This window comes from Rhinatrema bivittatum, unplaced genomic scaffold (genome assembly GCF_901001135.1).
Source record: "Rhinatrema bivittatum unplaced genomic scaffold, aRhiBiv1.1, whole genome shotgun sequence".
Lineage (NCBI taxonomy): Eukaryota > Metazoa > Chordata > Amphibia > Gymnophiona > Rhinatrematidae > Rhinatrema > Rhinatrema bivittatum.
In genome coordinates this window covers 17,815-30,801 of record NW_021821196.1, presented here as the reverse complement: position 1 = coordinate 30,801, position 12,987 = coordinate 17,815, and the positions used below count along the sequence as shown (strand labels likewise).

Genomic DNA, 12,987 nt, shown 5'->3' with positions numbered 1-12,987 from the left:
CCCCGCCCAGACCACACCCATTCCCCACCTCTTTTATGAGAAACGTTTTACTCGCGTACTAGGAGATACACGCATACCCGGGCGCTCTTAAAATCTGTGCGGCGCTCGCTGGGCCGATATACACACGTATCTCCCGGCTTTGGCGCACATAGGGCTTTTAAAATTCACTCAATTCTGTGGGACAGATTTTTTTTTTGTCTGAATCTGGATAGTGGCCACATATGCACATATATACATACTCATACAGTGTACATTCAAACATCAATTACCTTAGCTTTACAGATGCAATATAAAATTGCCTTCTATAACCATTTAAAACGTATAACAAAGGTTTTAGAAAGCTCAGTTACAGAGGACTTTATGTGATAGTTTATCATTTTTTGTACATATTGGGGTAGATTTTAAAAGGTGCGCGCTACCCGGCATGCACACATATGCCCGATTTTATAACATGCGCGCGCATGTTATAAAATCAGAGGTCGGCGCGAGCAAGGGGGTGCACAATTGTGCACCTTGCGCGTGCCAAGCCACGCTGCCTTCCCTCGCTCCCTCCCCCCTAGCCTGACCTTCCCACCCCTTCCCCTAACCTAACCCCCCCTGACCTTTGTCTTACCTTTTGCGCGCGCCGGCAGCCTGCTGGCATGTGATCCTCCGACACAGCGGCAAATGGCCGCTATATCGGAGGCCTATGGCCCCGTCCCCACTCCTCCCCCGGACCTCCCCGCCCCTTTTTGCAAGCCCCGGGGCTTTACACGCATCGCCGGGCTTTTTTAAAATGGGTCCGGCGCACATAGGACTTTTAAAATCCGGCCCATTATAATTACTGACACGACGACATGTAACATTAAAGAAAAGTGCAACTAGAAATAACACAGGGACCTTTCCTCTGCCCCCTCCCCCTTTTTTTTTTTTTTTTTTACACAAAATGTACAAACATCTTACAGAAACAATCCATGTACCTTAGGCAACATTCTTGGTAACACCTTCACTCATGTTCTACTGTTATTCTGTGTTCCGATATATTTATGGTATATTTCAGAATCCCTATAAGCTGAATAAACAGAACTCACAGTACATTAGCAGTCGATTCACCCATTTTGAGGTTGGCAAGAAAGAAGAGGTGGAGTTGCTCTGGAGGGAAAAATCTCTCAGTTTGAAGAGAGTCTCTATGGGAGCCTGAAGACAAGGAAAGTGGCCAATAATGAGGGATTTTAAGCAGACTCCTCCGTGGGGGCGGAATGTGTTCTCTCTCTTGTTTAAAAATATAATAGGCTCCTTATTCCTTTTTTGAACTCACAAAAGTCATTCTGACAATGTCAGGAACATTTGGAATTGTGGCAGAAGAAACCCCTGGCGCATGCTCAAAGAGTAATGTCAGCATGACCTAAGGAAAAAGTAAAAAAAAACCCAAAAAACTCTCTCATATGCTTCAATCACAACCCTACCTCATTTAAATATCCTAACACACATTTATATGACCCTCCTCCATAGAGCATAATGGGGAAAAAAGCCGGCATTAAGACACAAAGGGGCCTAACTTAAGGAATTAGGCGCCTAGATCTGCCTAAATGGAAATTCCCCTAACTGAACATCTAAATTTGGACACTAAAAAGTGGATGGGGACAGAGGCAGGGGCAAAACGGGGAAAATAAGCTAGACCTCTACTGCTGATTTTTACTGCTAGGCTCCTAACTTAGGTTCCTAAATGTAGGCAAACTAGCAGTCCTAAATTTAGGCTCCTGTCTTAGAAACTTAAAAGCAAATCTTTAGCTGAAAACACAGGCCCCTAAATTTGCTGAAAACCTGCCCAACTTCATATGCCTAAAACTGAGATGCCTAGGTCAGAAGTTCAGCTTTCTTTGCATATCAACCTAACATAAGAAATTGCCATACTGGGTTAGACCAAGGGTCCATCAAGCCCAGCATCCTGTTTCCAACAGTGGCCAAACCAGGCTACAAGAACCTAGCAAGTACCCAAACACTAAGAAGATTCTATGCTACCGATGCCAGTAATAGCAGTGGCTATTCCCTAAGTCAACTTGATTAATAGTAGTTAATGGACTTCTCTTCCAAGAACTTATCCAAACCGTTTTTAAACCCAGCTACACTAATTGCACTAACCATATGCCATAGCAAGACATAAAATATGCCTTGCTAAGAGTCCATTTATCCCCCTTGCAATATCACTTCAAGGTATAAAGTATGAAGAACTGCCGACATGAAAAGTCAGCATGTGTAAAAACATTACAAAATACCTTTCATCATCTATGCAGTCTTTTCTCTGCATCACAGAATGACAGCTGTCCTGCCCAATACAGTACAGCACCAGACATTTAAGTGATAAAGTAGATCTCTTTCCTACATAGACTATTCAATAGTTAACCTCAGACTTGCTTTCATTATTTTATTTTTTGGTCTAAATTGGGGCTCTACGACAAATTACATACAGATACACTAACTCCATGACCTACAAAATTTATAATCCAAGTGAGTATTCAAGGTCACAAGGAATGCCAGAGAAAGAAGCCGGATATGAACTTGCAGCTCAACACAGCATTGAAAATATTGCTACAGGAAAGGTAGGTGTAGTAGGACATGAAGCCTCATTTACCACACAGAAAGGGGGTCTACCTTTACCTTGATACTGCTACCCTATAGGACTCTATACAGGGCATCTCCAATAGTTATGCTCTCATATACAAAGCAGGGCCTAGGATCTGGGACCTTGCCCAGTATATTCATCAGCTACACTGGCAAAGTGAACAATAAGACCAGGAAGCCCTGCACAACTCCTAACCTTTCAGTATAGTACATGGACCATGCATGTTATGAGACATAGTCAAGCATGGCCTGTACAAAGAAATGAACCACCCTCTCCACAAGAAAGGGTTTAAAAAAAAAAAAAAAAAAAAAAAAAAAAAATCGCAAAATTAAAAAATTGTATTCTCAGTTCAATTTGTATAGAATATGCAGCATAGTTTATTTACATTTTGTCTCCTGTGTTTCTGTAGAGTTGACTCATTTGTGAACATGACAGATGTATGTGAGTGCAAGAGTATGCTTGCATGTATACAGTGAGGGCATAGTATATGTATGTGAAAAAAAAAAGATGAGAATATAAGCTAACACTGAAAGAGAGAAGCACATGTGGTAAGTTTTAGTGTTCTACATTGTGTAAGATACAGGGTCTGCCAAACTGCTTTTAAAAGCACAGATGTATATGTACCAGATGTTTGTTTGCCATATATTTTCCTGAAGAAAAATGTTTGAACATAAAAGCACAGATGTTGTCACCTCCAGTAAAGAAAGTGGTACAGTCTCTTTAAAAGCAGCAAGAGCGGCTGTCTAAAGAGTATTTCAGATCTCTGATCTCAACACTTCTTTCAAATTGCAAGTGAATGGAATACAAAAGAATAAAACGGATAGAAGGTGGCATGGTACTGCTCACGTAATTTTTATTTGAGGGAAATAAAATAATATGAAGAAAAGTTCTCCCACAGAATATAATGGGAACTGCTTGGCAAAAAGAAGGCCCATCCAGACTTGCCCTGCTAGATGTCACGGACAGAAGTAAATATATTTGGGGTGAAAGATTCTGAGGAAACCGATAAACCCTGAATAAAGGGCATGGTGAAAAACCCCTTGTGGATTGGCTCTGGGACAGGTATATCTCCTACTCAAACCAAATATATCTTTTCAAGCCAAGGCGAGTATCTTTTTGTCAGCACTCAGCATTTCTCAAAAGACAGACTGTTTTACTTAAAAACAGTTGCTATTTGGGAATACCTGCTGCGTATCTGCCATTAATCACTCAAGGGAGACTGAAACCTGTTGGGGTGATTCGATTTCTAGGCAGATATTGAATAGGACTGAAGATGAGACCAGTTGCAGTGATTTCATTCCTTGCATGATCCTATAACATCAAATAAATAAAACAAAGTAAACGAAACAAAAAGCTATCATAGAAGCCCACTGGGCCAATGTATCAAGGGTCAATAATAGTGCAAAGCAGAGAGAAGCAAACAATTTGAAGTCAAACCAGATGAATTTCTGCCTTGGATGAGTTAAGTCAGAATCTCTGGATTGTCCCCAGAGCTGCTGAAGAAAGTCACCAAATTTTTACGGTTGGATCTCAGGAAACCTCAAACGTAATTAGAAAAATCCCAAACAAAAGCACATTCTGACAAAATCCACCTCAAACGGTTTGAAGCAAATGTTTCAGATGAGCTTAGGTTTTTGTCAAAAAGGGTTAATGAACTGATGAAATTATTCTAGATTTATCAGATTGTTTGCCAAAGTATTTGGAAGAATTTCATACACTCAGGAGTAACACAAAAATATTTCTCCATGGAAAGGGTGGTGGAGGCATGGAATGACCTCCTAGTGAAAGGAGAGGCAGCGGCAGCATAAACCGGGACAGAATTCAGGAAAGGATTGGATAGACAATGATGATCCCTAAGTGGGAAGAAGTGAGGTGCAAGCCAGATATTAACTGGGATCTCTGACACTGGACAAGGAAATAAATTGGGCAGAGCAAATGGGCCTTTCAATCCCTGTCTGTCATTGTAATCTCTTTTTCTAAGTTAAGTCCTAGAACTGAGTTTATTCATTTTCTTTGACTCCAGACCTCTGTATCAGATTTCCACCATTTTAAATACGCACAGCCCAATATTAAAAAAAAAAAAAAAGGATTCTGATGATTATCACCTTCATGATTCCTTGATAACATTCCACCAGCAGTAGCCAGGTAGAACATTTCCTGGAAAAACTTGTAGTGTTGCATGTGCTCACAATTTATAAATTCTAGAATAAGCCTGGAAAACCAATTGATAAAATAAAACTTGTGTGATATTCTCCACAAAATGAGGTCGGATTTATTATCCACTGCATTTCTCTTGAACTTTGGTTGATAAAAGCCAACTTACTGAAGTTCTCTCTGATCTGCATAGCATGTCTTCTTGTTCTAGAACTTCCTTTCCTCTAAAAAATACGAGCTTCTAGAGCATTTACACTTTTGAGGTATTTAAATGTATCTGTTATATCAGCCCCTTTTCCTCTTCTCTAAGATGTACATTTTTATTTCCTTAAGTCTTACTTCGCAGGGTTTACACAACAGATCATGCACCACTTTTATGGTCCTCCTCTGGCTTGCCTCTATCTTATTTCCTTTTCGGAGGTATAATCTCAACAGTTGGAAAGAATGAGAGCAATTTTCAAAGTTATTTCCTTACTCAAACACTGATTTACCTAGATAAATTTACCTAGGTAAAACTGCCGCCCTCAAAGAGGCTAAAATATACACATGGGGCTCATAATGCACATACTTTTAGCTGCACTAGAAAAGGCCATTCCTTGGTTATGCTAAGGTCAAGGGAATAAAAACAGCACACAATCATTTTAAAAAAAATATGTATGCTGTTTTACCCTTCCCATCTGCAAAATCAATGGTGAAGCCTCATCTGGAGTAATGTGTCCAGTTCTGAATCAATACTATAAGTTCTTGACCAAAGCGGATAGCAAGCTAGTTTATCTTCCCTGCTGTGGCTAGAAGCATACATTTTGCACCAGCAGCAGCAGAGCAGTCAGTGATATCACAAAGCCCCCACAAACGGAAAGGTCTCCTGATGGCAAATGCTGCAACAAAACGGATGCTCCCCAGAGCACCAAAGAGCGCTGCTTGACAGAAGTTATTGGGCCTAGAACTTATTGTTCAGGCAGGAGGCATTTTCGCTTTGCTAGAGAATAAGCCACCCTGAAATTTAAGCCTCTTCAGTGCCAGAACTAGGTAGAATCTTGTTCTTCACTGAATATTTCACACATAGAAAAACTTTACATTAATTAATGGATGGACCAATTCAAGATCTGTATATGCTTAAACAACTCCTGTCACACCAAAGTTTTCTCTTTGGATTTAGTTGGTACATAGTGCTAAAGAATAGTAGGGAAGCACATAGATTGAAGTCACAAGCTCATATAAAGTACCTTCCTCATGTCCAGTTAAGAAGTTCATCATTTTTACTAACATATCCATCCACTTAACACAAAAAAAAACCTTGGTTCACGGCAGAACTTACATCCCTTAAACAACAACTAAGAACCAAAGAAAAGAAATGGCGCAAGAACCCTTCCTTTCTAGCAGACTACAAACACACTCTCCACTCCTACAGAACCTCAATCCTGCAAACCAAAAAAAGATTACTACTCTCAAAAAATCCACCACTACCAATATGATGCCAAAGCCCTCTTCACCTACGTCTCACTCCTCACAAAGTCAACCCCACCTCCATTCACAGACAATGATGCAAAAAACAAATGCAATGAATTAGCAAACTTTTTTCCACACCAAAATCAGTAACCTCATCGCAAAGTTCCCCCCCTCCTACCCCCCTCCCTATACCAGACACAAAAAATCTTGCATCGCCCTAGACTCCTTCGACGCTACCTCCATAAGAAGAACATAAGAACATAAGAAAATGCCATACTGGGTCAGACCAAGGGTCCATCAAGCCCAGCATCCTGTTTCCAACAGTGGCCAATCCAGGCCATAAGAACCTGGCAAGTACCCAAACACTAAGTCTATTCCATGTGACCATTGCTAATGGCAGTGGCTATTCTCTAAGGGGCGGATTTTCAGAGCCCTGCGCGCCGGTGAGCCTATTTTACATAGGCCTACCGGCGCGCGCAGAGCCCCGGGACTTGCGTAAGTCCCGGGGTTTTCGGAGGGGGCGTGTCGGGGGCGGGACCGAGCGCTGCGGCGTTTTCGGGGCGTGTCGGCAGCGTTTTGGGGGCGGGTACGGGGGCGTGGCTACGGCCCGGGGCGGTCCGGGGGCGTGGCCGCGCCCTCCGTACCTGCCCCCAGGTCGCGTCCCGGCACGCAAGAGGCCCACTGGCGCGCAGGGATTTACGCCTCCCTCTGGGAGGCGTAAATCCCCCGACAAAGGTAAGGGGGGGCTTAGACAGGGCCGGGTGGGTGGGTTAGGTAGGGGAAGGGAGGGGAAGGTGAGGGGAGGGCAAAAGGAAGTTCCCTCCGAGGCCGCTCCAATTTCGGAGCGGCCTTGGAGGGAACGGGGGTAGGCTGCGCGGCTCGGCGCGCGCCAGCTATACAAAATCAATAGCCTTGCGCGCGCCGATCCAGGTTTTTAGCAGATACGCGCGGCTCCGCGCGTATCTACTAAAATCCAGCTTACTTTTGCTTGCACCTGATGCGCCAGCAAAAGTAGGCCAATTCGCGCTATTTGAAAATCTACCCCTAAGTGAACTTAATACCAGGTAATGGACTTCTCCTCCAAGAACTTATCCAATCCTTTTTTAAACACAGCTATACTAACTGCACTAACCACATTCTCTGGCAACAAATTCCAGAGTTTAATTGTGCGTTGAGTAAAAAAGAACTTTCTCCGATTAGTTTTAAATGTGCCCCATGCTAACTTCATGGAGTGCCCCCTAGTCTTTCTACTATCCGAAAGAGTAAATAACCGATTCACATCTACCCATTCTAGACCTCTCATGATTTTAAACACCTCTATCGTATCCCCCCTCAGCCGTCTCTTCTCCAAGCTGAAAAGTCCTAACCTCTTTAGTCTTTCCTAATAGGAGATAGCAACACTACTAAAGAAAATGAAACCCTCTACTCACCCAGAGGACTTTATCCCTACGAATGCTCTCCTTACCATTCCCGACACAATAGCCAAACCTTTATCTGAAATTATTAACTGTTCACTCACCAAAGGACAGGTCCCCTCTGCTCTGAAACAAGCCATCCTCAAACCTATCTTAAAGAAACCGAACCTAGGCACTTCAGACCCGGCTAACTTTAGACCAATATCTAACCTCCCATTCCTGGCTAAACTTTTGGAGAGAGTAGTCAATTTACAGCTTATAGGTCACCTTGAAAAACATAACCTCCTTTACCTGTCTCAATTTGGCTTCAGGAAATTCTTCAATACAGAAACCCTCTTATTATCCCTAACTGATACCATCCTTAAAGGTATGGACAAGAGCCAATCATTTATCCTAGCCATGCTAGACATTTCCTCAGCATTTGACACTGTCAGCCATAACATCCTTATTGATCGCCTTACCGACATAGGTATCTCAGGAATAGCCCTGAGTTGATTTGCATCTTTCCTAATCAATCGTCATTACAAAGTCAAAATTGGTAACCATGAATCGAACCCCATTAATCTAACACATGGCGTACCTCAAGGATCCTCCCTCTCCCCTACTCTTTTCAATATTTACCTTCTGCCCTTATGCCAACTTCTTGCCGACCTTGGTCTTACTCATTTTATCTATGTTGATGATGTACAGATACTCTTCCCTGTCTCAGATTCAGTGTCCAATGCTCTTAAAACCTGGAACAACTGCCTTTCCTCAATCAACTCCCTCCTCACCAACCTCAAGCTGGCCTTAAATACATCAAAAACAGAGCTCCTTTTCATCTCCCCAGCTCGCCTTAACCCTCCACCCTCGGTGCACCACTTCTCTTTCTCCCAAGATGTCAGAGATTTAGGCATCACTCTCGATAAACATCTCCGTTTTCAAAAACACATCAACAACATGACCAAAGACTGTTTTTACAGATTGCAGGTACTAAAGAAACTAAGACCTTTACTACACCATAATGACTTCCGAACAGTCCTCCAAGCCACCCTTTTCATGAAGATCGACTACTGCAACTCTCTTCTCTTAGGCCTCCCAGCAACCTCAATCAAACCACTCCAAATGCTGCAAAATGCGGCAGTGAGAATTCTAACTAACTCACGCAGATCAGACCACATCACGCCAATCCTCAAAACCTCCATTGGCTCCCAATCCCATCCAGAATCCTCCATAAGAGCCTTACAATTATCCACAAAACCCTGCACAACCAATACATTCACTAGCTTAATGACTCTCTCCAATACCACACCTCCAATAGACCCTCCAGATCCGCTTACAAAGGATCCTTAGCCACTCCCTCTCACAATCTCTCCCAACTCATATCCACCAAAAAACGTGCACTATCCTTAGCAGGACCAACATTATGGAAATCTATGCCATCTGAACTCCACCAGGAACACTGCACTGCCACCTTCAAAAAAAAATTAAAGACTTGGCTATTTGAACAAGCCTACACTTGAATTATCTCCCTCTGCCAGGTCACATTCCCCTTCTAATCTCCTCCTCCCCCCAAAATCTACAAGCAATTGTAATATAGTTATTGTTTCTCTCTCTTGAAAAATCCTCTCCTAGGTCACTTGACCCTTTATTTTCTCCTATTCTCCCAAGTTCATCTATATCTGTTACATGTAACTTTATCTTTCCCTCTCAGTTCAAATATTACTCCCTTGTTACCTGTAAACCGATGTGATATGTCTATGAACGTCGGTATATAAACGTTTTAAGTAAATAAATAAAAATTTTGAACAACAAAATAAAAGCATTACATAAACATTATAGCACACAAACATTGCTGCATCTCTCACAAGGCCCCATTCCCTTTTATTAGACACACACAGGCCGATGCAATATTGGCCACATTAAAAGGGAACTCATGATTCAGCGCCCATTCTCTTATCACATGCCGATCCATCTCTCCTGGGCGTCCAACTTAATATTTAAATGAGCCGCCACGGTAAAAAGTAGGCACTAGGGAAAACTGTACATTCCTAGCACCTCCTTGGCATCAGGCTCCAAGGGGAGGTGACTGTCAGTGGGTAGGAAAACGGACGCTCAATTTTATGAACATCCATTTTCCTAACCTGATCGCTGGCAATATTTTTTATTTTTATTTTTTTTGCCGGTTCTCCTTTTTTTAGTACTTCTGGTTTAATATCGCCATGATATTAAGTTGGAGGAAGTACAGAAAAGCCATATTTTCTACTTTCTGTTTACTTTTGGGGCTCCTCAAGAATTAACGCCTGCTTTGGCGCAGGCGTTAATTTTTGAGAGTAAAAATGTGCATGTCGGGCACACATCATTTTTTTTGCATCGGCGGTAACAGTTAATAGCTTCATCAATATGAATTTACATGTTGAGCATTATTACCTATGCGCTGGTTGGACGAGCGTTTTGGATGTGCTAATCCCCTTATTGCATGAGGGTCCAAAACGCGCTTCCAAACACGTGTAAAGCCATTCGCTCAACCGAGTGCACTATATTGCATTGGCCAGACAGTAAAGGTTTATTTATAGGAAAAGACCAAAAATCAGTCAAGTTCATTGGAAAACATTCTATAATGAATGTTCAAAGTACTGTGCTATAAATTCACAAAATTATTTCAGAATTAAGCTAAGTATGTTATTATATTGTTGACATATCATTTTCCATGTGTTACATCATGTTTTGAGCACATTTTAATGGGGGAGTGTACAAAAATAAATAAATAAAAGAATAAAACAGAACCGAATAAGTGAAATAAAAAAAATGTGCGACCACACCTAAATACAACCTTCAATCTCATTTCCTCAACTTTACCCTTCAGAACTTCTTCTCTTTGCTATCTTACGTCTCCACGAAATCTTTGCTCCGCACATTAACCACTCATGCCATCCGCAGCATAGCACACGGTCGAGGCTACTTGTAATGAGTTCTTCTGAAAGGCAACATTCATTTTCCACTCTTTCTCCAAGAATTTAGGGCTTCATTCTTTGACAAAAGGTGCACCGTACTGCGTTACTTTATCTGGACTAATTCTCAATGTGTGAAATTGAGTCTATTCTTAGTATGTTACAATTTTCCAGTAATTAGGAAGCAAGCTGCATGTCCCTTGTTGGAGAAATACTAATAAGCTCCTGCAGTTTCTAGTCTAACAAGGAGTCAAAGCTTCTAAAAGCAATCATCTGAGCAAAAAAAAGGATTATGAAAGCTGTATACTCACCATGTCTTTCTTCTTCCGTCCTTCTGAAGAGATCTTTTGTATAGAGAGTTTGACTTTGTTTTCCACACATTACTTACAAATAACAGAAGACCATCCATATTTTACATTTTCCCAAATATTAATACTTTTCAAACACTTTTTTTGTTGACATTTAGAGAACACACTCTCTCTCTCTCTCTCTTTTGTATGCTTACTTGGCTGAGACCACACAACTTACATTGCTCGCTAACCCAACATTTCCTATGCGTATCAAACATTCCTGCACCAGCATCGTTAAAACATGCTCAAAGATGGTTAAAGAAAGAGCAAAGATGAACCGGAAAAATAAAAATGACCAGCTGAAGCATACTCACATACCTTGAGGACTTCCATGGGTACCTGGGTGGCGGGGGGCAGGCTGGCAGGGACACTGACGTTAATGGCTGGTGTCTGACTGACCGGGACTCTCTGTTGCATGAACTGAGCTGCCTGCTGCTTCTGCTGCTGCTCCCGACGCTCTTGCTCCTGCAGCTGCTCACGCATGAGCTGCTGGCGTAGCAAAATCCGTGATGTCATACTGGAGGAGCTCAGCGGAGGCTTGGAGGCGCCCGGATGCTCCGCCGAGCTGCTGGAGGAAGGCAGAAAATAAAAAAGTTATCCCAACTGCCTCAAGAGAAAGAATGAAACATGCACTCAAGCCTGCAGTTGCAGAAGCACTCAGAGTTCCTTTAAATTGTGAAAAGCAGCTCCACACATACACGGCAGAGGCAAGAGCACCACCGTTCTCAGCATAAAGAGGTGCTCCAGGGCTTGTCTGCATTTAGAAGTAATTAACAGTCAAGTTAAATTCTGCTAACCCGATAACATTTTTAATATACAATCAACAAGCTAAATTTTTGCATATGACTGCAGATTGCTATATTACTCAAAGGTTTTAGCCTATCTTTCTGGAACATTTCTGTAATCCTTGATTCAATGTCAAAATAATTTGATTTGCTTCAATTTCCATCAGGAGCTCAAAGTGCTGAACAACAATATAAAAAAATCAGCAATATTCAGACTAAAATGAATCAAAAACAGTAAAAATTACCTATAAAACGGGCCGATACAGAAAAACCCATGGGAGAGCGGGCAAGTGCCCGCTCTTCTGGCGTGCGCCCAGGCCATTCTCCAGGGCGCGCGATTCAGAAAAACAAAAAATGCAAAATGAGGGCCCGCGGTAAAAGGAGGCGCTAGGGACACTAGCGCGTCCCTAGTGCCTCCTTTTTGACAGAAGCGGCGGCTGTCAGCGAGTTTGACAGCCAACGCTCAATTTTACCGGCATCGGTTCTCGAACCTGCTGACAGCCACGGGTTCGGAAAACGGACGCCGACATAATTAAGCGTCCATCTTCCAACCCACGGGTCGATTTTTAATTTTTTGGGCCTCTAACTTAATATCGCTATGATATAAAGGCGGAGGGTGTTCAGGAAAGCATTTTTTTTTCTGCTTTTCTGTACACTTTCCCGGTGCCGGCTGAAATTAACGGCAGCCTTTGGCAGGCGTTAATTTCTGACAGTAAAATGTGTGGCTTGGCTGCACATTTCACTTTCTGAATCGCGCGGGAATAACTAATAAGGCCATCAAAATGCATTTGCATGTTGCGGGCACTATTAGTTTCGGGGGGGTTGGCTGCGCTTTTTCGACGTGCTATTACCCCTTAATGTATAAGGGGTAAAAATAGCACGTCCAAAACGTGCAGCCAAACGCGGGCTAACAGTGCGCTCCACCGGAGCACACTTTACTGTATTGGCCCGAAGGTAAGTGAAATATAGGTAAGTAGGGACTTCTGTTTTCAGTTTTTACTTTATTTTTCCTGGGAATTTCAATGTTATAACAAAAACAAAAAGCAGTGGAAAAATGACTTTCTTCTTAAGACCACTTTCTTCATTACAGCGTTTACTGTTTTTGTGACTGAAATCAGGTTAACAGAAGCTTCAGACTATATTACCAAACTATGTAATGCAATGTTATATCTTTACTACATAATATTGTTACAAACATACTGCTTACATGTTCGTACAAGCCTTCAACAAAAAGAAGGCTGTTAATAAGGAGTAGAGTCAGGAGTAATCTAAGGAAATATTTCTTTACCGAAAGAGTGGTGG

General features: G+C 42.1%; 1 protein-coding gene across 1 annotated transcript in view; it reads right to left on the bottom strand.

Moving 5' to 3' along the window:
• Positions 1–11,465, bottom strand: part of LOC115082513 (microphthalmia-associated transcription factor-like) — a gene marked incomplete at its 3' end in the record, with an annotated part of 74,071 nt that extends 62,606 nt beyond the window's left edge. The window contains exon 1 of the mRNA XM_029586740.1: positions 11,219–11,465. Coding sequence (XP_029442600.1) covers positions 11,219–11,416 — 198 coding nt within the window. The remainder of the gene's footprint in view (positions 1–11,218) is intronic.
• Positions 11,466–12,987: the final 1,522 nt, after the last annotated feature.